Genomic DNA, 27,798 nt, shown 5'->3' on the forward strand with positions numbered 1-27,798 from the left:
AAAAAAAAAAAAAAAAACAGAACACTCTGTTTCAGTAGTTTCAAGAACTGTACCAAGATATGAGAAGAACAAACAGTAAAGAGCTGCGATGATAGGGGCTGGAATTAAAGCAAAGATGGCCCCCAATTTACCTGAAAAAATGAAGCTCTATGTATGTTAAGAAGCTTCAGAATTGTAGATTTATTACACGAAAAATGCGCTATGGAATCTGAGAGAATATACCAAGAATGGAGAAGAAGATCATGAATCCGGCTGATACTTGAATTACTCTTCTGCTACCAACCCTTGTTAAAGCCAATAAACCAGCATTCTCCCTACAAGGATCATCAAGAAACCGTTTGAACATCATGTTGTTTTCGAATAAGAAAGTCTTTTTCTGGTTTTATTTTTGTTTTGGAGTTTAGAGATGAAACTGTGTTTACTTACACAGACACGGCTGTTGCATTTCCTGCTCCAAATAATCCACATAGAAGAATTCCAAATCCCTTAAAAACAAGAGAACCACATTAGTATTGAGACTGTTTTGATGATTCAATAGATATAAATAGTTTTAAGCCTTATATGAGTTTCATGGTGTTTTTTAGTTTCACCTGCCAACAGATTCCACGGCTCAGCACAGAAGGTGGGATTGGTGTTGCACTTGCATACCTTGATACAGAAATGTATGTCCCTGTGGACTGTTCCAGTGATCACAGTCACAAGGATCAAATACATAAGTATGCCTCGAAGTTTTTATAACATATAGTGGGAAAAAAAAAGGGAGAGAGATTTAGCGTTTGACCTCAACAAGAGAAACGAAAGAAGCAGCCATCATAGCGAAAATATCTCCTGCATTAAAAGTAGGAGTTCCCCATTGACTAGGATAAGGCACTCGAATCCTGAATCAACAAGCTTAGCATTACAAAACCGGTCTAGGTAAACCAGAAGAATATATAAAATTTAATGATCTATATATACCATGGAGCGGCGCTAATGATGCCAGCATGATCAGGTCTGCAACTGATTTGAGTATTGCTTCCTGTGTTACTATAAGCCCCACCAATGGTGAGAATGTATGCATAAAGCCATACAATGGCCACTGAAAATATCACGGCGAACCGGTGGAAGAAGATGGAGAATCTTTCTACTTGCATCAGATGAGGAATGTACTGCAGACACCAACAAAATGGTATAAATACCCACATTTGGTAACAATTTGACAAATTGGTTATGGGAAGGACATTAACCTGTGAGAATAGGATAAGTAGTATGATCTCAGGCAGTCCAATCTCAATGCATTTTGCTAGCTGTAATGAGCAGAACACAAAACTCAGGAGTTTAAAGTAAATACTATCCAAGAGCACAATTAACTCTATGAGCATGTATATGTATACATACCATAGGGAATCCTTGTTCATATAGCCCAAAGCCGGAAAATGCTACAAGAGGCACAGCTGATAAGGGACTCAAGTACCTAAAAACAAGAGAAACAAAAACAAACAATGTAGACCCGAAAACGCCATCATCAAGAAACAGAGGAATCTCTGTTTTACATGCAAGGAATTCTAACCTTACTACATTGCGCCAAAGGCCGCTGAAACCAAGAAGGATCTGAAGAACTGAGGCAAAAATAAGAGCACCTTGTATTCCACGCATGATCTTTTCAAATTTCTGCAAACAAGGAAACAAAAAAAGCACACCTAGTTGACTTAGTAACCAAACTTACACAAAACAAAGAGATAATGTAATTCCTGACTTCCTCCTTCACCAACCTCTTGAGGATCCATAATGTCATCGTACCGAGTAGCTAAGATGATTGACATTGTTGTTGGCACATAGGTGTAAGAAGCACTAATGACAGCAGGAAGACGAGTCCCAAACCAGCTTTGCAGTAACGTGTTGAGTCCAGAAACAAAGAGCAATGTCTGAATCAACTTTACCTTATCTTCCTGCATTTGAGTCAAAAAGACAAAAAATAACCAATTTTACAGACCCGAGAGAGTCTTATGTCTTTGTAACAATTTTTCTAAAAAAGACTTACGTTTCTTCCATCAATCTTTGAAGCTAACATTGTTGGAATGAGAACAGTCGTTCCAAGCATCACTAAGTAGTGTTGAAACCCCAGAAGTATTGTCTCCGCTGATCCCAACAAATATAAGGCTAATTTTAGAAATCTTTAGTTTTTCACAAATTTTGGTCATGGTAAGTGAAATATGTGAGGAAGAGCTTACGCCAAGGAGGAGAAGTTGTGAGGCAGTAAGTGATACCGTAAAGTTGATCCTTTACCGGATGAGGCTGAAGATCTTCCTGTTTCTGCGGCGGCTCTGCATTTTCTCCTGCCATTTTCTTCTTTTTCCGGTGGAAACCCAAAACCTCAAGAAAATAACATAAAGAGATGGAAAGCTCGGAACTTCTTGGATAAACCCGAAAAAAGTAAAAGTGGGTGAAGCTTGTTGTGTGGATCTTCAACAAAACCCACAAAAGAGAAGTGAAAAACCAAAATTATGATTAAACAAGTTTAGAAAATACGGAAACTGAAACGCTCAGAAACTGAAAGTGAAAGAAGGAAGATGACGAGAGAAAAAAAGAGTGTTGTGTGTGGGGTGTTGGCAGAGTCGCAGAGAGAATAAATGTAAGGAACGTTTTATGGAAAAAGAAAGAGTTTTGTAAGTTTACGTTACGACTTTGAAGAAGAAAAAAACTACAATTGAGGAAACCAAAGGGAGAGAGTATGACAAAACATAATGAAAGCCTGCATTGAATTTGTTGAAGAGCGTGAATGACTAGTAGATTTAAGTTATTTAATGTAGTCAAAGAAATTAAACATATACTTGTCAACTATATGATATTATGATTCTATTATAAATTAAAAAAGCCTTTTAGTAAATAAGTTTCTTGATTAACTTTGGTCTCATTTATAAATAATTTCAAAAAGTAAAAACCACGTTAGATATAGGTTTTCCGCATTATTTCTCTTGCTTCACGTTTCTGTCATATAATGGCTTAAAATAACAATGAGTCAAGTGTAGATTCTGACGAGTGATATAGAGTGAACCCTTATTGTCTTTTTAGAAACATTTTGGATTTTATTTTAACAAGTAATGGTTAAAGTAAATTTTAAATATATGTGTTTCAATCTTCACCGTTGGATTTACACATGAGGGAGCATACAGTAATTCAAATTCAATGCTGTTATATCAACTAGATTATATCCAACGTTAGACAAGTGTTTTAAAATTGTAATCATTTTTGTAAGAGAATATTGTAAGAAAAATATAAGAAGACAAAATTTGAAACCTTACTTTCAACCGCTAATATGTTGAGTAAAATTATATCATTAGAAAAAATGAATATTTGAGAGGGTAACATTAACAGTGTGTGTGTCAATAAGTAATTAAAAAAAATCAGTTGCACTCAGCAGGCATGACTTTGTATCTCGACTTATCACTACAATAAGAATAGAACATTAGCTTCCTCCTAGCCCAGTCCATGGCATTGATCTGATTCTTCGACAACGTGGCAAAATCCTGACCATCAACAGGGTCCAAACTCGAAACCGACCCGCCCGACTTGGTGCATGGCCCGGTCCCGGTAGAGGAGCCGTTGTTAACGGAGCAGCCACTTAACTCGACGTCAGCTACGGAAACCACGAAGGGACTGTACTTGTAGTTGACGGGGTACTTACCACCTTTAGTGGCCCACTCTGAACCGTCCCAAACGGTGACGTATAGAGACATCGGTTTAGACGGGTACGCGCTTGTGAAGGCCCCCCGGTTCGGAAACTGCCTAACCGGAATGTTGTCTACCAAAAATCTGTAAAATCCATACACCGGTTTAGTTAATTGACATAAAACATTAGGGATTAATCACAGTTAGTATTTTAAAAAAATATTGAGTTTCCTTCTGTTCAAATAAAATATTATTGAGTATTAAAAACCAATCCCTAAATATATTGTATTAATCTAAGAATATATCAGCTTGTATCTTTGTTTTTGTTTGTCAACATGCATTAGGTGGATTTGTAACTTTAGTAGATGACAAATGGTCATTATGATAATTAATCTAATGTCTAAAAATACATTCTAGTTACTACCTCCATGAATGCATTGCCTTAGGATTCATGAACCTATGTATAATGTTTTTGTTTGTGTTGACTTTTCTTTGGCCCATAACGTTTTCTTTTCTTATTTTGAATGACAATATAATCAATACTAATTCTTAAGGAACTAAGAAGAAGATGATCATAGTCATGAATCATGAGTGTGACTTACACAGTATGGTGGGAGTTCCAAATGAGGGTATAGTCGTGAAAGGCTTGCGTTGGATCAAACCAAAAGTAGAACTTCTCCTCTCTTCCCGTTCTCGTACTTCCATTTGCATACACATTCGTTTGGATCGTCCAATCATCTCTCCTACTTCTACCCAACAATTCTATGTCTATCTCGTCGTGGCTTTTCGGATAACTCTCTGCGTTTGATAACTGCATGCATATCGAAAATATACATTAGTATGTATCTTCAAAAGAAAAAAACTATATATGATGATCAACACTACTCATTTTATAACTATAGATCATATTATACTTACATAGAAAGCAACCACAACACCAGAGGCAAATCCAGCAGGAAGCTTGAGTCTTGCACTGAAGAAACCATATTGATACTTGTTCTTTGACATCAACCCAGCTCCTGCAAATATGTCAATATCATATATAAATTATTCACATATATAGATCATAGATATAAGTTTTGTGAATAATATGCAAATCATCACAAAGAAAATATAAGTTTGATTTTAACAATAAAAGAAGGTTATGAACTAAGAAAATCATACTTTTCAAAATGTCAAGATTTTGGTGAATGCGAATCCGACCATTTATGTTTCTTTATGTATTAAGATTTAAGGACTATATGATAAAGTAACTTACTTGACTAAAGCAATTAACATGTTTTCATTATATATTTAGTTAGGAGTTGATCATAAATAAAGGGAAAATAAAAAAACAGAGGAATCAAAAACATAACAGAATTGAGCAGAGTTGTATTACCAGATGATTTGTCGAGAGTGAGCTTTGCGAGGGAGCCATTGACTACAATATTGCGATCCCCGAAACGTCTGGAGAAGCCACTTTCAATGGCGATCTTACTAAATTGATCAGTGAGGCGAGTTACGCTTGGTGTTGTGAATTTCCTGCTGTGTGAAGAAACAAAAGACAATGAACAGAGACAAAACACAACTGCTGTTTCCCAAATAATCTTCATGTTGTACTTCTTCATCAAAGACGCCATTCTCGTTTGTGTTTGATTACTGATTAGTTTGTATATAGTATGTTATCTGTGTCAGTGGTGTATATATATAGAGCCATAGAGGTAAGGGTGGGACAGTGAGAGGGGGTGAATTGGGTATTTGACACAATGAGTTGTAGACAAGCTGGCTCTTACCTCTGTTCTGATTGATCCTCGTTAGAAAAGAGACCACCATAATGGACTCTTTTGTCTTGCTAGTTGTTAGTTGTTACTGAAGAATGTTCGTAAATAAATTGTCTCAATCTATTAAAAAAAAGTTAAGAAAACATATAAAATAAGAATTCATGCATGTGACGACGTTGGCTCCGTTCAAGAGTTCCCAAGTGATTAGTTTGGCTGTTTATGATTCTTCGATTATCATAATTTCAGAATCAAATCACTAGCAGCATACATACACTTCTCCATAAAATTTCAGAAAAGTTTCTTATTACCAAAGGAAAACATTGAATTCAATGTTGCTGCAGCACATGTCAGACTAACACACTTTTTCTTTCAGGTTTGGGACATATGCATGTGGGCAATTCTGTTTCCCTCTTTCATTGATTTGATACAATTAAGTTTTTGCTTCATTAATTATAATTTATAAGATTAAACCTTACTAATTACTAGTATTATACACAAATGCACACATACACATTAACGTGTATATACGACTTCATGATGAAGTGGGCATGGTAATGCTATACCATGCTTTGACTTCTCCTTTCCTCTTTTGCCAAACTTTGTTTTATCTCTCCCTCTTTTATAGAAATAATTAATTTGCTACACCTTTTGTTTGTCTTGTTATTAAATTTGGATCAGAACATCTTCTTAATTAACACACCGAATGTATTTTTGGAATTATTTGATAGAGTATTCTAAACATTATGTGAAGTTGAAACTACTACCTTAACATTTTTAAAATTTTGGCATGTAACTCATATTTTCTTTTGACAATTCTATATTTTTACTTCTTTTTTTTTACTAGTTATTTTTCAAAAAATAAACGTTTAAGTTGAAAATAGATAAAATATAACAGTAAACCTAAAAAAAATGAAAATGTTAAAAGTAATCATTATTTTCATTTAATTAATTGAAGACAAGAAGAGACGAAAAAGGACAAGAGAGTTTGTGATGTAAACATAAACAAGTTGTGACATGCAATTCAATACAGCAACTCTCAGGCTGGCAGTTTACAGATGGTTCATATCAAACCTTAACCAACCAATCAAATCTGCATTTTCAGCATTCATTTAATTATAATTGATAGTTATGTCTTATTTTATTTGTTTTCTTCTTGATTTTATTCTTATTATCATATATATTGTTCTTATGAGTGTAATTTTAAATTCGGCGCGCAACATCACGTATCCTCTCATCTTGATCATGTCACCCTAACAAACTCCACAACACACAATCATTTTTTTTTTTCACAACACAAAATCATACGTTTATAATTATTTTTATCTAAAGATTACGAGATCTATATTATTATTTCTAATTAATTATTCCTATATATATTACTTCCTCAGATTCCAATAACAAGGTTGATAATTCAAAGTAGATATGTTTGCGGTAAAATATTTTCTAGGTCTGTCATAAGGTAACAAATATGAGTAATATGACGCGGTGCAGATCTTACATTAAGTTTAATGGCTCCGAACTTCCTAATTGTCACACTCACACAACAACTCACATGGTGTAAGGTAGGATTTGTTTTATGAATCTAAACAAAAACTTAGTTGTTTTTTATGTGGAAGCGATCAATTTTTCTTTTTAACCTTTTTGTATCGTTAGAATGTTTGTGCTTGATTTATGATGCTAGATGCAAGTTGCAAGACCTAGTCCTGATAAAGGACGATCTACTATACTTTGTGTTAAGATGGAATCGTTATAAACGGACAAGGTTGGTTAGCCTTTGCCCTGACAAAAACGATTATCTGGGCTTATTATGGGGGCCTATAAGGATGGGCCAAGTGTGTATGTCATGGGGGGAGAGAAGGATCGGATCAGCTCTGACCAGTGACCATGTTAACCAGAATTATATAGATCATAAGCAGATAATGACTAATAATTTATTGAAAAGAAAAATTTATTCATATATTGCTAACATTATATTATTGTAAATTTGTAATCCTTGAATGTAAAACTAACTTTAGCTTAAGCAAACAACTAAACGTCGACAAGGAAAAATAGAGAGAAAACAGCTAAACATCAAACGATTAACATAGCTAGCTCTTATAGTTAAAAATTTTACTTCGTGGCAGGAGGAATTGCGCCTGCAATTCTTGAACATTGCTCTTTCAACATTGGAGGAAAAAATGGATTCAATGGGAGTTTCGGCAAGCAGTTAGTTTCACCTTCCAAAAATGCTTTGCAGCAAGCTGGACCAATGTTGCCAAATCGTCCACTAAGTATGGCTTGAGAAATTTCTGTGATGCATCCTGGAATATTCATCACGGATGACCAACATTTTGCAATATCGGGGAACCCTGGCATGCCGGGGCTGGGTTGGAATGGAAAAGGAATGGGAAATTGTGGTAGCTGAGCGTTTGTAGAGACAACAACTGATATGATCACTAGAAGAAGAAGCACATTCTTGATAGACATAACTGAGAAATCTTAGAATTGATGAAAATATTGACTCTATGTGAAGTTTGTTTTTCGATTGATGAACAATAACAAGATCCTTACCCGTTTATTTATACGAAAACAGTGCTATGATATTAATTGTGATGATCAAAACGTCTTGGAGTCTTAAATTAGTCGTTTTCAAATTAAAACAGAATCAAAACGTCCGATGATGAAACGGGCGACATTGATTGAATAGTATTAAGAAGACGAATCCGATAACTAAGCCAGTACATCTTTATGAAACCGGTTTATAATCCTTCGATTTAATTTTAAATTTGATTCGAATCGGTTTGATTTTTATTACAAATGGCATGACATTATAATGAGATGATATTTCCTGATGGACAGCCGGGACAAAGTGGCACGAAATTATGATGTTCCCGTGATAATTCCAAGTAAATGCTCAACCAAATAAATAACAAACTAAGAAGTACATACATGTTGCTTCTTATTCGTTTTCCTCTAAATGAATTTGGGACAGAAAAAGAAAAAAAAACTCAAAGCAAGTCCATAAAAAATAATCAACGGTTGACTTTGCCTTTGAATGATTAGTTCTTGCATTTTTATAAGAGATGGTCCCCTAATAACTCAACCGGCCATTGTTCCCGAATATTATAACAACTCCTCAGAATCGACAGTCCAAGCTGATAAACTAAAGAGCACCACCTGGAAATATCCAACTTTATAGCATCTCAGGTAACAAACCTAATAAGATTCCAAAATAAAATATGGTATTTTCAAAATAATATATCTGAAAAATTTGAAGGTGATGAAGCTTCAACAAGCCAATAGATCGGGCATGGCTTCGAATTATTTTCCGGGATAATGCCAAGAATGGTGATTAAAAAGGTTACTTTCACTATAATATAACGACTACTTGTGACATATGATGTGATTATAGACAAAAAGAATTATATCCAAAGAAGATAATATATTCGGCTGATAACAAAAACGAAATAATAAGTAATAATGTTCTTGACTAGCTTAAAAAACTTTTTTTTTTTTGTTAAAGGGTTTCTAGCTTAAAAAACTTAGAGAGTGAAACGAAGATATTCTGTTACACCATGTTTTTTTCTTTCTTTCCGTGTGTTGCTAATGAGTGATTATTGGTGGAAAATGCTATGGATATAGTTACACAACCCACGATAGGTTAACAAAGCAAATTGTGTACTATGATCACAAATCCCAAAAATCATGTTCATTGCCATAAGTTTTATAATCAAAATGCATACAAATGAAATAATCAGATAAAACATATATAGTATCGTTTTCCGTAAGTATCTCAACTATCTAGACTAAGTCATGAAATTAATCACTCGTATCGAAAAAGTAATACTGTACTTACAAGAATTTATGATATAATTGAATAAATGAAAGAGGAAATATCCTATATATATCCTTACACATGGGGTCGTACCAAATGTCGGCAGACTCCATGCACGTAACTTCATGACCACGTGGATCCTCACACACTCCACTACGATCTACGAAGCAACCTCCCTCTTCCTCGTTTTCGACGGTTCTCACGTGGCACACTGTCAATGGTCAGGGTTTCCAAGTTACATTAACCAATTATATATCGCCACGCGTCTCAAACCTTTGTCAACTCTTTATATAATTTCCCCCACCTTCCATGTCGCCGTGTTACTCGAAAAAACAATTACAAACATCCAAAAACAAACTTTGATCTTAAAAAGTCATAGCAGCATGATCCATACTAAGACCGGGTCAGGTCGTCGGATCCTGACGTTTCCGGCTGTGCAACCATGCGAATCAATCTCCATAGTCACCTTACTCGACTCTCTCATTCAACTTGCCGGCGACATTCTCACATTCAAGTCGAAACGCTTCTCCACAAATAAACAAAGCTTCAGAGAAACTCTAAGGCGGATCCAAAACCTAGTTCTCGTCTTTGAAGAGATCCGGATCCGAGTCGGGACTCCGAGACGCTATTTCCACCACGACTCTGCTGCCGTCTTGAGTCTCAAGGAGATCCACGTCATATTCCAGAAGCTCAAGTTCCTTGTAGAAGACTGCACAGGAGACGGAGCTAGGCTATGTATGATGATGAACTCTGATCAAGTCTCGGATCATCTCCGGGTCCTAACTCGATCCATATCCACCAGTCTTGGCGCGTTCCCTGTCGCATCCGTTGACTTACCGAGCGAAGTCAACGATCTGGTTGACTTAGTGGTGCGGCAAACTCGTAAGTTTGGAGTCGAACCTGAAACAAATGATATACGAGTCATGAGCTCTGTAAATCGGATCCTTGCTCTGTTCTCGAACAGAGTTAGTCCCGATCCAGATGAAATAAACCTGATTCTGGATTACGTAGGGATCAGAAAATGGGGAGACTGCGTCAAAGAAATTAACTTTCTCGGAGAAGAGATAGCTGCGGAGCGGTTAGATGAGAAGAAGAAGAAGAAGAAGAATAGTAACGTTCGAGTCGAGCTTCTCAGTAGCTTAATGGGGTTCATATGCTATTGCAGATGCGTTATACTTCGACGGATGGAGAGAGATGATCATCATCATCATCATAACGTAGATGATAGTGTCAAAGACCAAGACTTGATTCGAGGATTAAAAGTTGAGGATCTCCTTTGTCCAATCTCACTAGAGATTATGATGGATCCTGTGGTTATAGAAACAGGGCACACATATGATCGGAGCTCCATTACAAAATGGATCGGATCCGGTAACATCACGTGCCCTAAAACCGGAAAGACTCTCGCGAGTACTGATTTGGTTGACAACGTTTCCGTGAGGCGAGTGATTTATAAGCACTGCAGAACAAACGGCATCGTTTTGACGAGTATTGTTGTTGGCCGGAGAAGGAAGACTCAAGACGACGTGGTGCCGGAGAGTTTGGCTGCAAAGGGAGCTGCGAAACTCATAGCAAAGTTTCTCACTTCGGAGCTACTCAATGGCGGCGAAGAGATGATTTACAGAGCCGTGAGAGAGATTCGTGTTCAGACCAAGACAAGTAGTTTTAACAGGTCTTGTCTGGTTAAAGCTGGTGCCGTGAGTCCACTCTTAAGGCTTCTTACCTCCGGAGATTCCAAGGTTCAAGAAAACGCAATGGCTGGGATCTTGAATCTTTCAAAGCACGTTACTGGTAAATCCAAGATTGTTGGAGAAGGGTTAAAGATCATCGTAGAGATTCTCAACGAAGGAGCTAAAACAGAGACGAGACTATACGCTGCTTCTGCTCTGTTCTATCTCTCTTCCGTTGAAGATTACAGCAAACTGATCGGAGAAAACCAAGATTCGATTTCGGGACTGATGAAGATCGTTAAAGGAGAAGATTACGGCGGTTCGGCAAAACGAAACGCGTTGCTCGCGGTTATGGGTTTGTTGATGCAATCTGATAACCATTGGCGTGTACTCGCCGCCGGAGCTGTTCCTATACTTCTTGATCTGTTGAGATCGGAAGATACCAGCGGCGAACTCACGGCGGATTGTTTAGCGACGCTTGCGAAGCTGGCAGAGTATCCTGATGGGACGATTGGGGTGATCCGACGTGGCGGTTTGAAACTCGCGGTAAAGGTTTTATCTTCGTCGGATGTTTCGCCGGCGGTGAAACAGCACTGTGTTGGTCTGATTTTGAACCTTTGTCTTAACGGAGGTCGTGACGTCGTTGGGGTTCTAGTGAAGAACTCGTTGGTTATGGGGTCGCTTTACACGGTGTTAAGTAACGGCGAATATGGAGGAAGCAAAAAGGCTAGTGCGCTTATCAGAATGATCCATGAGTTCCAGGAGAGGAAAACCGGTTCGTCCGGTTCAGTTGATCCAAGTCTTCAAAGAGGACGATTCGTTCACGCCTGGTGATTTTGGTTGGTACACAGTAACTCTTGAGTATTTAAAAGAGTTATTTTACCAAAAAGAAGCTTATAGGGTGAAATTCATTTATCTATTTTTTTTTAACATATGTAAGTATTTGTTGTATAAACCAAAGACAAAGAGGGATGGCAATAAGCTTCATGTTTTTTAAGAAGCTGTGTCCATAGTCCATACTTCATACTGTATTTTTTTTTTCTTTCTGGATGTATAAATGAATTAATAATAACAATTACAATATGAAAGCAAACAAATTAGCTTTTTAATGCACCTTGTGACCTAAAATTAACATTAAAAATATATTTTGGTACTTAACTTTTTTTGAGTTAGAAACTTATAATCTATAATTCATATAGAGTTTTCTAATTTTAATTTTGAACTGGATTTGACTGGAAAGCTAATTATTTTTAAGATATATTATTTATTTTTGTTATTTTTTAGAAAATCACACGTAAAATATAGGACGATTTTGATAAAAATAATTTATATAGAAGCCCATAATCTAATTTATATAGAATTTTTTTTTGTAATATATTTATTGGATTTGAATTAGAAGCCTATTATCTAAGTAAAATAAATTAGATGTATTTTTATAAAATATTTTCGAAGAAACCACACAAAAAGTTGCAAGAATTATTAAAAAGAGAAAAAAAAAAAAATAAGCCGGAGAATTCAAGAAACCAAAACCTAAATAATAATATATCGGTAGTTTTTTTCATTGATGAAGAGAGATGAAGAGGCAAAGAGTAATCGAGTTAGATCGTGTGGTGAAGACAAAGTTCAACATAGATTGGGACGATGCTTTGGCCGAGGAAGATGTTCCCGAGCTGGAGATCATCGGAACTGACAAAATTCCGCCGCCTGAGCCAACTCTCTCCGGCGAGGAATCCGCCGTTTGCGTGCGATCCCTCAGTGATAACGAATTAGACGAGCATCTGAAGCGTCAGAGATCACTTCTTATTCTTTTAGGTGACAAGTTGCCAGATAAAGGCGACAAAACCCGCAACAGAATTGGAGACATTGAGTACGAGAAGCAGCGAAGGATGTTGCAACGGACCAAACCGGTATGTTACTATGTGTTTGGACTTTGGAGGATCTGATTGGTTCAAGTTTCTTTCTGGCTAAAGCTTCTCATTGGTTCTTAACCTTTTCACTTGTTTAGTACTATAGTTCTGGTTTTGTTTGGCTAAATATGATATGGCTCTCTGTTTTTTAAAGATGGATGGATTTATCTGATACAATGTCTTGTGACACGTACTTATTTTAGCAGGATGCGGACAATGATGCATGCCAGATTCTGGAGCAACCGAAAAGCTCAGGTATCTTGTTGTCAGGTTTATCCCCCAGCTAATGTTGGTGTAAAGTGCAAAACTTTGTCTCTTAATATGTTAAGTTCTTCCAGGTGTGTCTAGACAAGAGAATACAGCCTCAAAAGACTCCTCTAGACAAAGGTCGAGTGACAATCCCAAAGTATGGCGTTTGTTACATTCCCTGTTGTTTAAAATCTTTTTACGTGCCTGCTTCTTGATGCTAATTGATTTACTTTGTTCAACCCGTGAAGCTATTTAATGACAAAACACAAGATTTGGAACGTGGAAGCTGGAAAGGAAAATCCAATAGAGATTCTATAATAGAGAAAAGTAATGGGTGGCGATCGCTGCCAAGATTAAGTAAGTGTAATGTAAGTGAAAGAAACTTTTATTCTGGATCTAAGGATCCAAAAGGGAATCGAAAACTCAACGAAGCTTATGGTAAAGCAAAGCCAAAGGAGTCTTCTCCTTATTTATTAGTCGACGATGATGATGACGACGACGATGAAGTTGGCTATGAAACTCCCAGGTCTATATCTTTTCTCTCTGCTACTGCTTCAGAGATTTTCTTGCATGTCTTTTCAAGTTCAAGATTCTTGGTTACTACTATGTATGCCATACCCTGTGGCCCTGGCTAACCATTGTTCAGAAGAGAATTTAGTATGTTACTGATATGTGCATCTTTTTATCACAGGGAGTGGAGTGTGAAAACAACACCATCACAGTGCAAGAAGGTATGTCATCTTATGCCATACAATTGTATTCTTGTACGTAATTAATTTATAAAAGGACATTAGCACCCGTTTTGACACTTTTGTTATAGAAATCAGATGATCAAGTGATTAATTTGGATGAAGATGAACCTCAGTCTCCAATGGTACTAGAGGAAGCATGTGAACTTCCTGAAGGGTGAAAATAGAGTTACTTCTGTTTATCTTCATCAATTGACTGACCCTTCCTTGTTGGAATAACCTAAATTTTGGTGAAATCTGCAGGTTACCGGAAGATATATACTACCCATCAAGGTGGGTAAAACATTACCTTGTAGTTGGTGTTATGTTTTACTAAGTGTGATCGTCAATAAGATAAATAACTATTTTTTTTTTTTTCTTTTTTCTCATTTCATCTAGTGATCAAAGGGACGGGCGAGACCTTGTTCAAGTGTCTCTTGAAGATCTGAAATGTCTTTCACCTGGAGAATATCTTAAGTCGCCAGTTATAAATTTCTACCTCAGGTGTTTCTTAAGTACCGATTTGCATACTTGCATTATTATCTCTCTCTCTCATGTTATGGCTTTTATGTGATTATTTTCGCTTCTGTTTGACTAGGTTCTTGCAGCACCATGTATTTTCAACGAATGAGACAGCTGCTCATTGTCATTTCTTCAATACGTTTTTCTATAAGAAGCTCACAGAAGCTGTTTCATACAAGGTGATTCTTTTCCCTGATGTCTCTGAATAATAGAATGACAAATCATTGGTTCTCAGCTCATTATTTTTGGTTTTGCATCTGAAAATATTTAAAGCCCTCAAGATGGTTTAAGTTTCAGTATTCTATTATAGAAGGTTGAATCTAAATAATTCATATGCAACTTTAACAAGAATTGAGACGGAAATGATAATACTACCTCTTCTTTTGCATCTTGTGATTTCTTCTTGGTTATTTGTGTTGATCGGTCTCTTCGTCTTCACCTTTCAATATGATCAGGGTAATGACAAGGATGCATTTTTTGTAAGGTTCAGGCGGTGGTGGAAGGGTTTAGATCTATTCCGTAAATCATATATATTTATTCCAATACATGAAGAGTAAGTAATTTGCTGACCGTTGTCTATTGAATCCTATGATTGCATCTTCATGGCATGAAGAGTAGTTTTTTGTCGTCTAAGCTCTGAGGATTGTGCAAAAAACTGCTATCTTAGATCAGAGTTATCGCATCTCAGTCTGTACCCGTTGATAAATAGTTTATTGGTCTTTTTCTTCCTCTTGGATGTTTCAGTCTCCACTGGAGCTTGGTTATAATTTGCATCCCAGACCAGGAAGACGAATCGGGATTGACTATAATTCACTTAGATTCATTGGGACTTCACCCAAGAAGTTTAATTTTCAATAATGTCAAAAGGTGAGAGACTCTAGGAACCCGTACCAATGATTTGATGCTGATTACATAAAGTTTCTGAGTGTTAAGACCATCTTCATATATATATTCTAAATTTATGGTTTTAATTACAACTTATTGTTGCAGGTTTCTGAGAGAGGAATGGAACTATCTAAACCAAGATGCTTCAATGGATATACCAATTTCAGCAAAAGTATGGAGAGACCTTCCCAATATGATCAACGAAGCTGAAGTGCAGGCTAGTCCTTCATCACTTCTTACGTTGCAATATATAGTGTTTAAAGACAAATTATAGTATTCATCTATTTTTTATTTCACCACCAACTCAGGTTCCACAACAGAAGAATGATTTCGACTGTGGTTTGTTTGTGCTCTTCTTTATAAAACGTTTCATCGAAGAAGCTCCTCAAAGGCTGAAACTGAAGGATTTGGGAATGGTACGTTTCTCTTCTACCTCCTGATCTCTTCTAAAGTATATGTTTGTTAGCACTAACTCGTTTTCTTGAGTCCATCTCCAGATTCACAAGAAGTGGTTTAAACCCGATGAAGCTTCGGCTATAAGGATCAAAATCTGGAACATTCTCGTTGAACTTTTCCGCAAGGGTAACCAAACAGATTAAAAGCTGTATAGAACAGAAAATCTTTGAGATCCGTGTTGAGTTTGGTCTCTCTTAACTAAGAAATGAAAGAAAATTTTTTCGTTCACGGGTCCTTTTCTTGTAAGTCCTGTAGTAACTAAGCATGATGTAATCATAACAAAACAACTACGAGCCAATAGGCAAATAGTAATGAATCCGAATGAAAGCTAACATTGCTGCAAAGGTTCAAATAACACAGCTTTTGCAAATCTTCACGTCTTACATGCTATCTTTATAACGACTCAGTCAACAGTTTCTCTCAAGCATTAAAAAATTGTTTTAGTCTCCCCTCTACATAATCCATTTAACTCAAATTGTTACAACATTGAAGAACCTAAAACACAGAGGAAAGCAAAACTTAAAGCGGGTTTGTATCCCAAAGATGCAGCATTCTGTATTAGCCCAGGCTACGCCATGATTTCTCGCCTTCTACTACTCTCTCTTTCTCAGTGATGCTTTTGTCTTCTTTTAGTCCCTGCAAATACGCAACAAAACATCAGTATCAAACAATATGACTGACTTCTATAGCCACGAGATTATAATTTGTTACTAATAATGAATCTAATGATCAGAGAGATCTTACAAAATAGAGTAAATTCTTGGTGAGTAATAAATCAATGTAGAGATTAGTTTTATTATCCGCCTAATAGCAAAATCATAATTGCTGATAGTGCAACATATAGTGGAATTCATTATCCCTTTTATAACATATGTACTAATGAATCCATCGAGTTGTCTGTCTCTCTAATATTTTCTCAGTTTAAACTATCATCCAGCGAATAGGGCTATAAGAGATCTGATTCCTAAAGTTTTAAGACGCATCCTACATGCATGCTACTCATACGAGAACTCTAGCTTTGCTACACTTATTTAAAACCAACAACTATTATGCATCTGTTAAGTAAAACAAGGCATGCATAATGATAAACACATAAATAAACCAAACAGATTGGAAGAAGGTTACTTACCAGTACTTAATCAAGCCGTCCCAGCCACATGTTGCGACTTTACTCTGCTCCAGAGGATGCCACTCGGCTCCAATGCATACTCCATTGTGACACTTAAGAGTCCTAAAGACTTTGCAGCTCTTCCAGTCCCAAAACCAGCACTTACCCTCACCATCTCCTGACATTACAAACCGTCCATCTGGCGAGAAATTAACTTGGCATGCATAACCAGCAGCAATGTGCCCTGCAAACCTCTTCTTTTTATTCAGCTGAAACCTTTCTCGAGTACTGTAGATCAGAATCTGGTTATCCAAGCTCTGCGCAGCAAGCCAATTACCATTCGGGTGGACAGAAATCGAAGGCATAGAGTGCATATGGGGCTCACTGATATACTTGATAACCACCGGGATTCCGAATTCCCACACTCGCAGAGACTTATCATCGCTAGATGTGACAAATCTTCTGTTATTGTCCACAAACGTGATTGTATTAACTGCACCCAAGTGCTGATCATACTCCTGTGTAATCTCCCCCGTGTTAATATCCCACTGCACAATCTTCTTATCACTCATACCAGCCAACAAAATGTTTTGCTTGTCATCATCCGGATTCAGCTTAACCACATATGGAATCTTCCCAGTGGAGAAAGTCGAGATAACCTGGCCAGTCTCCGTGTCCCAATACTTAATGTTCTTATCATAGCCAGCAGTTAAGAACTTAGTCCCATCATTGGAGAAGCAAATATCCCTAACAGCTTTGCCGTGACCCATGTAGGTCCTCATGCATTTACCAGAGTTATACACATCCCAAATCTTAACCTTACAATCCATACCTGCAGAGAGAAGCAAATGTCCATGCTTTGGGAAGAACCTAATAGCAGAAACACCTTTCGTGTGACCACTCCATGTATGAACCAAACGTTTTGGAATGTAACAATGATCGTTGTTGGCCTTTGCATCTTTCGGAGCCTCAATCCAAGACCTCCCTTGGTAATCTTTCTCCTCTTTGCCATGGAAGGTACTCTTATCCGCGTAATGCTCTCCTTTAGCTTCGTTTTGCTGTCCCTTCTCTTCCTTCTTCTTGGCATGCTCCTCCGCATACTTCTTCTGCTCCTCCGTTAACTCTCCCTGAACAACCTCCCTCTTCCTCGACCAAGGACTCTTCCTATTCCTCGTAAGCCAAGCTTCACTCGCCGGATTCTCAGCCTCCGGCTCAATCTCTTCCTTCTTCTCTTCCCCATCTCTCTCCTCTTTGTTCTTCTCAATCTTCCTCCGCTTCTGCTCACTCTGCCGGACATTATAAACCGATTCACCGTCGTTCTTCCTCAACGCCTCCACGTCGCCGACGTAATTCATCCCAGACGGATCAGCCGCGTAACCATGCTTCTGAAACGTATTGTGCTGCTCATCAAACACAAAGGATCCAATCGAAGCATCTTCCACAAACCCTAGCTTGTGATTCCGCATCCCCTGAGCGATCCCGTCTTTCGCATACGGGTGCGCGGGGCCGACTATCGGAGCCCAGAGCTGATCATGGGTAGGGTTAAACACGACGACATGTTGAGTCGGATTAATCGGCTTCGAATTCGATTGATTCACGTTAGCCACCGTGAGAGCTAGCGCTGTATCGTCAACCTCCGGTGCTGATGATTTCGCCTTTAACATACGAAGCGGTGAAGATTCCGGTGATGATTCGACGGCTTCATCTTCTTCGTATGATTGAATCAGATCCATCTCTACGATTCTGCTCACACCAAAGTGTTCTTTGTTTCTTCGCCTCTGTTTCTCTTAAGGGTTTTAAAATTCCTAAATCCAATAAGGGTTCCAATTTTGAAAGATTGACCCCTGACGTTTGTTTTGTTTTCAAATTCACCCCGCTAATGTATTTGTTTTGACATTTACGTCCCCGGGTAAAAATCACACCAAGTCAAACCGATATAAACCGGAAGAAACAAGTTAATTAAGGTTTCTTGTCGTTAAGTGATCGAGTACAATAATGTTTACTTATTAGCTTGGTCATATCTCCGTAACTCATACGATACATTTTCATAACAACTTCGTACAAAGATAACGAAGAGCTGCTAGAGTAACGTGTAAATTATTTGCTTTTAAATACTAAACACTAGCGTAGACTTAATTATAATTAACTAGGTTCAGTCGCACGCGATTGTTATATTAGTTTGTTTTTTTTGGTTAACAATTTTTTCGAGAGATTTTTGCAACGTGAAGAGCATACCAACAAAATTTATTTATATGGAGAGACTTTGTTTTTTTTGTTTGGAATTTCATGCTTCAAAATATATACATATATCCATAGATGATTCTTCAAAATCTATTAATTACATGATTAAACCCCTTGTAGATTTTGGTTTATGACAATTGAGAAAGTAAACTCTCAAATATATATTCCATTATAGTATATTCGCCAAATAGGTGGGTGAATGTATATTATCAACAATTTGATTTTCACTGCATTAGTTAGTAAGACATGTACAATGGTTCCAACATGTTTTTGTGTGCACGATGACATTGTGAAAATAAAAATGGCTATTCGAAAGTAACTCTAGAAATTTGGAAAAAAATATTGTTATCCAAAAAAACATACAATAGCAAGAACCAGATTAACGAGAGACTCCGCATTAATCACCAGAAGCTGTAGGTCTCAGTAAAAATAAAGCTGAGAGAGATATAATCATATAAGAAAACCTTGACATGATTTATTCTTAATGTGTTTAGGTTTTAAAGATAACAAAAAATTTCATTAGTAAAGCACAGATTTTATTTCATCATACATTAAACGTACATGAGATTACATTTTCCATACATAAAAATATGTAGATATTATTAGGCATGCGATGAGGACTTTCAAAGCATATATGTTCAAGGACACTTGGGTCCTCCTTTGGAGTTTTTTATATCACGGTAGCAAGGACATTCATCTTTGTTTCCATAAGTGCCCGATGGAACACAGTTACACTTCCCGCAACATATATTGCAGTCCTTGATGCACTCTTCATGTTTTCTGTCATTCTTTGAGCATCTCACATTGCACTTTTCACCGCATGCTGTTAATTCATTTAAGCATTAATTGCATGTAAAATGTTAGAAATCTCAGACAAGCAGTGGGTTTTAAATGATAAATTTATCTACAATATATAAGTAACTAAATTTTAAGTATAATACTTACACGAATCAGCGCTTGAAAGTGCGAAAAATGAAGACGTGAAGAGAAGAGAGATTATGAAGAATTGTATCACTATGAGTTTCATCTTCACTTTTGATTAGATTTCAAAACCTTTATCTTTATTTCGATAATAGTAAAGAAGAAAACTTAAAGATTGCAAAGAAACAGTAGTGATGATGATGAGATGTGACTACAAAGGGGGATTACTTATAGTTAAGAATTTGAAGTGAAATGAATAAAAAATTTACAAATGAAATATTTCTTACTTGTTATGTCAATGTATTTACGAATTAGTAATTTGTTTCTTAAATGATATTATTGGATTGATTAGCATCAGATTCTACATGACATTTATAATTATTAAAAAAACCATTTAAATTACAAAACCAATAAAACTTCTTTATAGTACATAGATATTATCTCTATCTAGACTATATAAAAAAAAGACTATAATAAATTGCTCAACTTTAATATTTACAATATAATGGCTAATTCGGAAGTGTTTCTCTGCTCAGGGAATTTTTATTTTATTTTTACTTGTGTGGTTATAAATTATATAATTAATAATACTTAAACGGCAAGTTTCGTGTAGTGGATATTGAAAATAGTTGACAACTTAAAAAAGAAAAAAAAAATCATAATCAGATTCATTTCCCTTTGCACAGAGAAAATATATTAAAATTTAAAACAAAAAAAAAAGCAGATTCATTTCTATATATGGTTGATTCTCACGAACGAATATCGGCAGAAGGAGGAACAATACTTGGCAACAATACTTGGAGGGGTGAACCTAACAATACTTGGAGGGGTGAACCTCTCGTTCACCGCCTTATAAAATATATAAATAAAATTTGTATACATTATTATAAAACTAAAAACTTAAACTCTTCTTTAATAAACACAAACCAACATATAATTTCGTTCTACTTGTAAAATCTAAATCCTAACCATCTCATTTGTGAACCCAAACCAACATATAATTTCGTTCTACTTGTAAAATCTAAAGCCTAACATCTCATTTATGAATCCAAACCGACATATAATTTCGTTCTACCTGCAAAATCTAAACCCTAACCATCTCATTTATGAACCCAAACCGACATATAATTTCATTCTAATTATAAAATCTAAACTCTAACCACCTCGTTTGTAAACCCAAACCGACATATAATTTCGTTTTAATTGTAAAATTTAAATTCTAACCATTTCATTTGTAAACCCAAACCGATATATAATTTTGTTATAATTTTAAAAATCTAAACCAAACCAATATTTAACTTTACTTAATTAAAAGTATACATAATTTGTTTCTTTAATTTGTTTTATTTTTTAATTTAATTTTGATTTATTTTTTTAATGAAATATTAGATGGAAGATTCTGATTGACTGAAAGAAGAGGGGGTGGATGAACCTAAGTATTTTTCCAGAAGGAACGACCCTACTTGTAACAGAAATCAGTTAAGAGCTAATTGGGTGTTCATAGAGGGACTACTGCCTAATCAGAAATCAGTTCTTAAGAATAATGCGTACATATAATTAACAATAATTGTGTACGTAGATATATGTTTGTATTATTGTATATACGCATATATAAAACACATGTACAATCTAATATATAAACATATAGATAGAAAAAGAGAGTTATACTACTAGCTAGGAAGTGATCATATATATAGAGAGAAAAGTACCCTACGAGTGGGAGAAACATGAGAAGAGGTTTTTCATGCGCATTCGTGGCTCTGAGGTTTCGCTTCCTTCTCCTATTTCTCTCCCCCTATTCATTTTTTTCTTTTTTTCTTTTATTGTGTTACTATAATATGTTTCTCTCTTTTCAAATTCACCTCTCTGTATCTCTCCCCCTAATCATTTTCAATTCTCTCTTTTAAATAAAAATGCATTCCTTACAAAAGTACTACTAATATGTGTACTACGTTCCCATCAACGAATAGAAAAGGAAAATTGTTTTGTATACCGATAGAACTGGGACCACTTAATCAAACAATCCCATGTTCGATTAATCAGGTGCACATATATATCATCCTAAGTATAGTATCACAGGCCATAAACTAACTAAGATTATTCAACAAGCTATCATTATCACACAAGGAAAGGGACACAACCTAGAAATTATTAAAGGCCACAACTCTCTTTGGCCGTATTAATGTCTACATCATTCACTAGAGAACGTCTAGCTACATGGAACGATGATTTAAACGTCCACGGGAGATGAATACAAAGACAGAAAATTAAGACTTGTGTAGCTTGTTGAGTCTTGCTTGGAGAGTCCAGGTAGATGTTAGTCATGATTTCGCAACCGAGTAATTAAAATGTGTCATCCAAGTTTTAGCAAATCGTACAATGATAGATACTTATGGAAGAACACTGTATATAAATCGTCTTGCCGCTTGACCACTTTCTTGGAAACTGCAATACGTGCCAATTTTAATCTTTTTGCATTTTTCACATGTTAATTTTTTTCTTTCTTCAAATATTTGAATTCCACACGAAGAAACTAGTCATTTGGGCTCACAAGAAGAAGATATATTTGCTTGGCTCGTCGTCGTCGCAATCACCAAAGATTTGGTGAATCCCTACAACTATGGCTTCAAGGATGAGCCTCTCCGTAACTATGATTTGGTGAATTGTCTAGTCCACAATAGATAACAAATATTTCGCTTCAAAATTTCACACTATTAGTAATACTCTTTTTGCAGCCACAATTTCATCCTCCCCCAAGTCATCACCATTTGTTTTCTTTTGCATTTTGGTTGTAAACATTACGTTTTGTTTTTTCTCGTCTTTATTAGGTAACAAACTTAAATCGAGAGATTTTTTTTTAATTTTTTTATATCCAAAATGAAGATGAAGCTCGAGGTTCTATTCTTCATATATAATGTTTATGCTCCTCACATCCTTTTCATACTTTCTGATTCGTGAAATTAAGTATACTTAATTATCCTTTGAGCTAAGTTGTCTAGCAATAATTATAATATTCTATATTTGATGATGAACGAATTAGCAGCATGTGGTGGAAAGTGTAATGTGAGATGCTCCAAGGCCGAACAACATGAGAAGTGACTCACAGTACTACAAAATATGTTGCGACAAGTGTAATTGTGTTCCTTCGGGCACTTACGAAAACAAAGATGAATGTCCCTGCTACTAAAAACTCCAAACTCCAAATGTGGCCATATTTATTTTTATTAATTTTTTTTATGAAGACATTTTTCATTCTTTTCATCTTAAACCTTAATAGGGTTAATACACTCTTAAAGAAAAGAAAAACAAAAAAAATTGAGATCTCATGTATAGAGAACAAACACATTTTTAAAGAAAAAACCATATAAGTATTGCAAACAAACTAGCGTGTAGACTAATGACTTGCGATACAATAAAGCTCAAGAAAAAAAATCATGAGATTATACACCTTACTCTCTCCTCTATCCTTGATGAATCAATCCCGATCCGAGATATGATAGCCTGAAGATATTCATTTAGGCGATTACTATATAATCCTTCAAAATTAGTTCAAAACTCTATTTAAAAGACGGGGCACACCGCACATAAGCCGTAAAAGAAAGAAAGACGTAATCCACATGCATGCATGTGTCTTTGTAATAGATATACAAACAAGACGTGTGGATGAGTTCATACATACCTGGGCTATGATGGTATAAAAGGTCATATTATTCAAGTTCTGAAGATTGGCGCTCATAACTTGAGCTCCTTCTTCTTCAAAAACACTCACAAGCTCACGTAACAATACTCTTTTTATGTTTGAATCCATAACCAGATTCATTTCTATGGTCGAATCCCGTGAATTAATACTGAGTTTTGGCTGATGTGACGACGACCCTTCAGAGCGATTCTGGACTTTTCCTCTTAACAATGTCCTTTTCTTCTCCCTCAAATAGTTTACCTTCTCTTTCAGTTGGATCATATATGATACCGATTGATCTATAAGTTGAGGCACTGGCAACTGTTAATGACAATAAAAGCACAAAATAAACTAATCACTTCCATGATTTTTAGCAAAACTTTGCTTATAATCAATATATTAACTAAAACATAAAAGGCAAATATATGTCTATATATGAATCATTTGTTTTAAAACTTTTCTATACGAATACTGGGAACCCTAGCTAAATGCTGCATTGGCTAGAGAGTGAGACCGGCCACAAGCTAGCATTGAGAATTGGACTAGTAAACCCAATATCTAAAAATCTATGGTTTACGCAGCATAGGCGCGCGGGTTCGTAAGTGGCTAGGCCATTAGACGACACCACCGTGTACATCTAAGAAAATGGTGTAGTTACATATACACATATATATATATATATATAATATTGTAAAAATGTTAGAGACAAGAGAGAGATATAAACGGACCCTACGAGTGGGAGAAACATGAGAAGAGAGTATAGAGAAGAGGTGTTTCATGCGCATACGTCGCTCTTTCTCTCTGAGGTTTCGTTGTTCCCTAAACGACGATGAGCTTCCTTCTCCTATTTCTCTTGCCCTTTCCATTCTTTTTGTTTTTCTTTTATTATGTTACTATGAAATATGTTTCTCTCTTTTCAAATCCATTTCTCTTTATATATAAAGCGATAAAAAAAAAAAGGCATGGGTCAGAGAGAGTCACAAATCTCAATTTTGAGAGAAAGAGCTGCGTAATTATAGAGGAAAATGATGTTTCGCAAACAAAGTCATGGCTTTTGTGCTTGCGTCCATGAGCTTACACACTACTTAAGACTTTTACTTTGTAAATTTTACCTTTATAGATATTCCAAAAAGTTCGAATAATTTTTTTAATTAGTTGGTATTACTGTTGGACTCATTTCTAGAACTTGGTGTTCAGAGATTCAACTTTTTTTTTTAAATGTTCAGAGATTCAATTTTACAAGTATGTTCAATCTTTAAAAAAGACCACAAGCCATTCCTTATAAAAATTAAGGTGATAACATTTTTTGTCGGCATTGTTAACATGATTCACTCGAGATGTCGTTTAATATTAAGACTTGGACCAAGTCTACATGGAATATAATGATCTAAGCGTTCACCGAAGATGTTGAGTCTTGGAACCTTTTTTCTTTGGGGGGCAAAAGTCTTGGAACCTAACCTAGGTAGCTTATTTCTCGGACACGATGTAAATTAAAGATCGTACTGTTAGACCACAGTTGATTGATTCGATATTTGATGAGACTTGAGAGCTGAGGTGGGGTAGGGGGCTAGAACGGAAACGGATCAATAAATAAAAACCTGTTTCCATTTGTTGTAGAGTGATCAAACGAATAAACCCCACCGTTGGTCATTGATAGTCCGGTTAATTAGTTCATAGCTTTTGGGTCCGGTCAATAATGTTAGGCATAATCTAGCAAATCGCTTTCAAAAACTAATAATGGTAGCAATAATCAATCAAGGTGTTTGCAAAACTGATGGAAAACATGTTGTTAGCCGCAAAACATGTTTTTCCTAATTTTGCAAGATGTTCAATGTATTCTAATCCAATAACGACTTGTATATCTATCCTATTTTGGGTATAAACGACTGTATGTATATCGCCTAGTTGTCGCTGTTAATTGCTATATTCTTTTTTTTTTCCGCACATGGCTTCTGTCAACTCGCGTATGATTTTTTTTTTCCTTTTTAAGTTGTCAAATCAATATGCACTATACGAAACTTGCCGTTATGAATTATAACCACAAAAGGAAAAAAAATTCCCTGACCAGAAGAAAAACACTCCCGAATCAGCTATTATTTTGAAAATGATCAAGTTGAGCAATTTTTTATTGTTATTGTTATACTCTAAATACAGATAATAAGGGGTGTTATTAGTTTGTAATTTAAATAGTGCTTAAATTTTATGTAAAATCTGTTGTTATTCAATTTAATAACACTCTCTAAAAAACAGATTTCTAATTTATAGATGCTTCAATATTGGTTATTGAAATAATAAGTAAGAAATCTTTTATTTGTAAATTTTTTATTTAAATTGGATAAAGATAATAAATATTTCACTTCAAATTGTCAACTATAAGTAACCCCCTTTGTAGTCACATTTCATCATCATCATCACTACTTTTTCTTCGCAATCTTCAAGTTTTATTTTTTACTCTTATCGAGAAATAAAGATAAAGGTTTTGAAATCTAACCAAAAGTGAAGATGAAACTCATAGTGATACAATTCTTCATTATCTCTCTTCTCCTCATGTCTTCATTTTTCGTACTTTCAAGCGCTGATTCGTGTAAGTGTAATGCTTAAATCTAGTTAGTTATTGTAGGTTTATTAATCATTTTTAACCACTGCTTGTATGAAATTAATCTAACATTTTATATATGCAATGCTTAAATGAATTAGCAGCATGCGGTGGAAAGTGCAATGTGAGATGCTCAAAGAATGACAGACAACATGAAGAGTGCATCAAGGACTGCAATATATGTTGCCAGAAGTGTAAATGTGTTCCATCAGGCACTTATGGAAACAAAGATGAATGTCCTTGCTACCGTGATATGAAAAACTCCCAAGGTGGATCCAAGTGTCCCTGAACAAATATGCTTTGAAAGTCCTCATCGCATGCCTAATAATATCTACATATTTTTATGTATGGAAAATTTAATCTCATCTATGTTATATATATGAAATAAAAACCTGTGAGCAATTTAACCTTTTACCAAAAAAAAGTCTTCATCTGATTCTTGCTATAGTACGCTTCTTTGGATAACAATAATTTCCCAAATTTCTAGACACAAAAACATGTTGGAACCATTGTACATGTCTTACTAACACTAGTGCAATGCAAATCAACTTCTTGATAATATATATATTCACCAACCTATTTGGCGAATATACTATGATGGAATACATATTTGAGAGTTTACTTTCTCAATTGTCATAAACAAAAAATCGGTTTAATCATGTAATTAACAACAGAATTTACCAGTTGCGTCGACCAATGCAAAAATGTAAGGTTGTTTCGATGTGAACGACTTCATTGGTTCAATAATAACATAAAACTCATTGGACCAAACTAATCTCTGCGTGAGAGTATCCATTTATAAAAATTTCCATGTAAAAATACGAATACTAAAAACAAGAGAAAGATCCCATGATATGTGTAAATAGAGAGAATCAATCTACAAAAAAAGAGGGCAACCTGAGATTTTCAAAACAAAGAACAGTTTTGCTGAGTCTGCTTTCTTTCTTTTTGTTGGAGGAAACATATCAAGTTTCGACGCTCACAAGCTCATACTCAATCAGCGAAAGATTGTTATCTTCTTTGACGGTGATGTCTGTAGGCTCTTCCGCAACTTCAACACGTCCCCATCTATCAACCGCAAGCCTCATAGACCCCTTGTACATGTCGATCTTTGCATTGCGCAGAGTCACTACACTGCCCTCTTTCATCAAATCCACTGATCGATAAAAAAAAGAATCATAACATCAATTACAAATCACACGAGACATACCCTAGTATCCAAAATTCAAGATTTATATACTGTATTAAAGTATAGCAAATCCCATTTTCCTTAATATTATTTATGAAATTCACAACAAACATGAGTGTTCTTTCTAACCTTGGTCGTTTCTAGCAGTAAAGATAATGATTCCAGTCTCATCACCAACTAAACACTCAGCAATACGCATCTGACGAGCCTGAGGACCACTGGGACGACCTCCACCTCCTCTCTGCATCACCATCTTAGTGCTAACAACTTTGACGTTGAGTGAGTGACCGTTGGTTCCTGGTCTCAGCTCATTAACCTTTGTGAACACTGGCTTCCTCAAAGCAGGCGTTGCCTCAGCCATTTCTTTTTTATATATAACAACCCTAGCCATATACAATAAAAAAAAAAAAAAAAAAAAAAAAAAA

The 27,798-nt window shown here is 35.7% G+C and overlaps 10 protein-coding genes across 14 annotated transcripts in view; 3 read left to right on the top strand and 7 right to left on the bottom strand.

The window, feature by feature from the left end:
- Positions 1–2,638, bottom strand: part of LOC104739668 (nucleobase-ascorbate transporter 8-like) — a 3,779-nt gene extending 1,141 nt beyond the window's left edge. Inside the window, exons 1-12 of the mRNA XM_010460101.2 lie at positions 2,211–2,638; positions 2,021–2,118; positions 1,752–1,928; positions 1,550–1,650; positions 1,378–1,453; positions 1,227–1,286; positions 958–1,148; positions 782–878; positions 591–677; positions 427–485; positions 223–314; positions 7–131 (exon numbers count right to left, since the gene is read on the bottom strand). Of these exons, the coding sequence (XP_010458403.1) occupies positions 7–131; positions 223–314; positions 427–485; positions 591–677; positions 782–878; positions 958–1,148; positions 1,227–1,286; positions 1,378–1,453; positions 1,550–1,650; positions 1,752–1,928; positions 2,021–2,118; positions 2,211–2,322 (1,275 nt within the window). The 5' untranslated portion in view covers positions 2,323–2,638. The remainder of the gene's footprint in view (positions 1–6; positions 132–222; positions 315–426; positions 486–590; positions 678–781; positions 879–957; positions 1,149–1,226; positions 1,287–1,377; positions 1,454–1,549; positions 1,651–1,751; positions 1,929–2,020; positions 2,119–2,210) is intronic.
- On the bottom strand, positions 3,275–5,283 carry LOC104739669 (probable xyloglucan endotransglucosylase/hydrolase protein 33). Its single transcript, XM_010460102.1, has 4 exons — positions 5,027–5,283; positions 4,567–4,667; positions 4,251–4,459; positions 3,275–3,792 (listed from the first exon to the last, which is right to left on the bottom strand). The coding sequence occupies exons 1-4, from the start codon at positions 5,265–5,267 to the stop codon at positions 3,384–3,386; spliced, it is 960 nt and encodes a 319-aa protein (XP_010458404.1). The 5' UTR covers positions 5,268–5,283; the 3' UTR covers positions 3,275–3,383.
- On the bottom strand, positions 7,475–7,918 carry LOC109128600. Its single transcript, XM_019235256.1, has one exon. It carries the CDS (start codon positions 7,872–7,874, stop codon positions 7,518–7,520), a length of 357 nt encoding a protein of 118 aa, XP_019090801.1. The 5' UTR covers positions 7,875–7,918; the 3' UTR covers positions 7,475–7,517.
- On the top strand, positions 9,413–11,949 carry LOC104739670 (U-box domain-containing protein 18). Its single transcript, XM_010460104.2, has one exon. It carries the CDS (start codon positions 9,606–9,608, stop codon positions 11,724–11,726), a length of 2,121 nt encoding a protein of 706 aa, XP_010458406.1. The 5' UTR covers positions 9,413–9,605; the 3' UTR covers positions 11,727–11,949.
- Positions 12,404–15,994, top strand: LOC104739672 (ubiquitin-like-specific protease 1C). 2 transcript variants are annotated; one of them, XM_010460107.2, is made up of 14 exons: positions 12,404–12,799; positions 13,003–13,054; positions 13,138–13,205; positions 13,297–13,574; positions 13,740–13,779; positions 13,869–13,954; positions 14,041–14,070; positions 14,176–14,280; positions 14,375–14,477; positions 14,754–14,851; positions 15,043–15,165; positions 15,289–15,400; positions 15,492–15,599; positions 15,681–15,994. In XM_010460107.2, exons 1-14 carry the CDS (start codon positions 12,467–12,469, stop codon positions 15,780–15,782), a joined length of 1,638 nt encoding a protein of 545 aa, XP_010458409.1. In that variant the 5' UTR covers positions 12,404–12,466; the 3' UTR covers positions 15,783–15,994. The 2 variants fall into 2 exon arrangements, with proteins under 2 accessions (XP_010458409.1, XP_010458410.1); XM_010460108.2 differs by having other exon boundaries at positions 13,006–13,054.
- LOC104739671 (pre-mRNA-processing factor 17-like) lies at positions 15,974–18,539 on the bottom strand. Of its 2 annotated transcripts, XM_010460105.2 has the most exons (2): positions 16,769–18,537; positions 15,974–16,275 (listed from the first exon to the last, which is right to left on the bottom strand). In XM_010460105.2, exons 1-2 carry the CDS (start codon positions 18,478–18,480, stop codon positions 16,269–16,271), a joined length of 1,719 nt encoding a protein of 572 aa, XP_010458407.1. In that variant the 5' UTR covers positions 18,481–18,537; the 3' UTR covers positions 15,974–16,268. The 2 variants fall into 2 exon arrangements, with proteins under 2 accessions (XP_010458407.1, XP_010458408.1); XM_010460106.2 differs by lacking the exon at positions 15,974–16,275 and having other exon boundaries at positions 16,765–18,539.
- Positions 19,491–21,803, bottom strand: LOC104739673 (gibberellin-regulated protein 8-like). Of its 2 annotated transcripts, none has more exons than XM_010460109.2 (2): positions 19,934–20,802; positions 19,491–19,811 (listed from the first exon to the last, which is right to left on the bottom strand). In XM_010460109.2, exons 1-2 carry the CDS (start codon positions 20,013–20,015, stop codon positions 19,627–19,629), a joined length of 267 nt encoding a protein of 88 aa, XP_010458411.1. In that variant the 5' UTR covers positions 20,016–20,802; the 3' UTR covers positions 19,491–19,626. The 2 variants fall into 2 exon arrangements, 1 of the variants encoding a protein (XP_010458411.1); XR_760020.2 differs by lacking the exon at positions 19,934–20,802 and adding an exon at positions 21,619–21,803 and having other exon boundaries at positions 19,689–19,811.
- On the bottom strand, positions 23,147–24,463 carry LOC104739674. The gene is made up of 3 exons (XM_010460110.1): positions 24,317–24,463; positions 23,589–23,909; positions 23,147–23,410 (listed from the first exon to the last, which is right to left on the bottom strand). Exons 1-3 carry the CDS (start codon positions 24,452–24,454, stop codon positions 23,342–23,344), a joined length of 528 nt encoding a protein of 175 aa, XP_010458412.1. The 5' UTR covers positions 24,455–24,463; the 3' UTR covers positions 23,147–23,341.
- On the top strand, positions 26,009–26,577 carry LOC104739675 (gibberellin-regulated protein 8-like). Of its 2 annotated transcripts, none has more exons than XM_010460111.2 (2): positions 26,009–26,172; positions 26,286–26,577. In XM_010460111.2, the coding sequence occupies exons 1-2, from the start codon at positions 26,091–26,093 to the stop codon at positions 26,471–26,473; spliced, it is 270 nt and encodes an 89-aa protein (XP_010458413.1). In that variant the 5' UTR covers positions 26,009–26,090; the 3' UTR covers positions 26,474–26,577. The 2 variants fall into 2 exon arrangements, with proteins under 2 accessions (XP_010458413.1, XP_019091475.1); XM_019235930.1 differs by having other exon boundaries at positions 26,289–26,577.
- LOC104739677 (uncharacterized protein At4g28440-like) overlaps positions 26,946–27,798 on the bottom strand; it is a 1,580-nt gene continuing 727 nt past the window's right edge. The window contains exons 2-3 of the mRNA XM_010460112.2: positions 27,503–27,756; positions 26,946–27,340 (exon numbers count right to left, since the gene is read on the bottom strand). Of these exons, the coding sequence (XP_010458414.1) occupies positions 27,150–27,340; positions 27,503–27,734 (423 nt within the window). The 5' untranslated portion in view covers positions 27,735–27,756 and the 3' untranslated portion in view covers positions 26,946–27,149. The remainder of the gene's footprint in view (positions 27,341–27,502; positions 27,757–27,798) is intronic.

The sequence above is a fragment of the Camelina sativa genome, chromosome 14 (genome assembly GCF_000633955.1).
Source record: "Camelina sativa cultivar DH55 chromosome 14, Cs, whole genome shotgun sequence".
NCBI classification, from domain to species: Eukaryota; Viridiplantae; Streptophyta; class Magnoliopsida; order Brassicales; family Brassicaceae; genus Camelina; species Camelina sativa.

Coding starts and splice junctions, on each gene's coding strand:
- LOC104739675 (XM_010460111.2), top strand. CDS start 26,091: ATGAAACTCATAGTGATACAATTCTTCATTATCTCTCTTCTCCTCATG. Junction 26,173..26,285: donor ACTTTCAAGCGCTGATTCGT/GTAAGTGTAATG, acceptor TAAATGAATTAG/CAGCATGCGGTGGAAAGTGC.
- LOC104739669 (XM_010460102.1), bottom strand. CDS start 5,267: ATGGCGTCTTTGATGAAGAAGTACAACATGAAGATTATTTGGGAAACA. Junction 4,668..5,026: donor CACTCTCGACAAATCATCTG/GTAATACAACTC, acceptor ACATATTTGCAG/GAGCTGGGTTGATGTCAAAG. Junction 3,793..4,250: donor TGGAACTCCCACCATACTGT/GTAAGTCACACT, acceptor TGGATTTTACAG/ATTTTTGGTAGACAACATTC.
- LOC104739671 (XM_010460105.2), bottom strand. CDS start 18,480: ATGGATCTGATTCAATCATACGAAGAAGATGAAGCCGTCGAATCATCA.
- LOC109128600 (XM_019235256.1), bottom strand. CDS start 7,874: ATGTCTATCAAGAATGTGCTTCTTCTTCTAGTGATCATATCAGTTGTT.
- LOC104739672 (XM_010460107.2), top strand. CDS start 12,467: ATGAAGAGGCAAAGAGTAATCGAGTTAGATCGTGTGGTGAAGACAAAG. Junction 13,206..13,296: donor GGTCGAGTGACAATCCCAAA/GTATGGCGTTTG, acceptor CAACCCGTGAAG/CTATTTAATGACAAAACACA. Junction 15,600..15,680: donor AACTGAAGGATTTGGGAATG/GTACGTTTCTCT, acceptor GTCCATCTCCAG/ATTCACAAGAAGTGGTTTAA.
- LOC104739674 (XM_010460110.1), bottom strand. CDS start 24,454: ATGGAAAGGGCAAGAGAAATAGGAGAAGGAAGCTCATCGTCGTTTAGG. Junction 23,910..24,316: donor ATGTTTCTCCCACTCGTAGG/GTCCGTTTATAT, acceptor TGTCATTAACAG/TTGCCAGTGCCTCAACTTAT. Junction 23,411..23,588: donor TTTATACCATCATAGCCCAG/GTATGTATGAAC, acceptor GAATATCTTCAG/GCTATCATATCTCGGATCGG.
- LOC104739670 (XM_010460104.2), top strand. CDS start 9,606: ATGATCCATACTAAGACCGGGTCAGGTCGTCGGATCCTGACGTTTCCG.
- LOC104739673 (XM_010460109.2), bottom strand. CDS start 20,015: ATGAAACTCATAGTGATACAATTCTTCATAATCTCTCTTCTCTTCACG. Junction 19,812..19,933: donor ACTTTCAAGCGCTGATTCGT/GTAAGTATTATA, acceptor ATGAATTAACAG/CATGCGGTGAAAAGTGCAAT.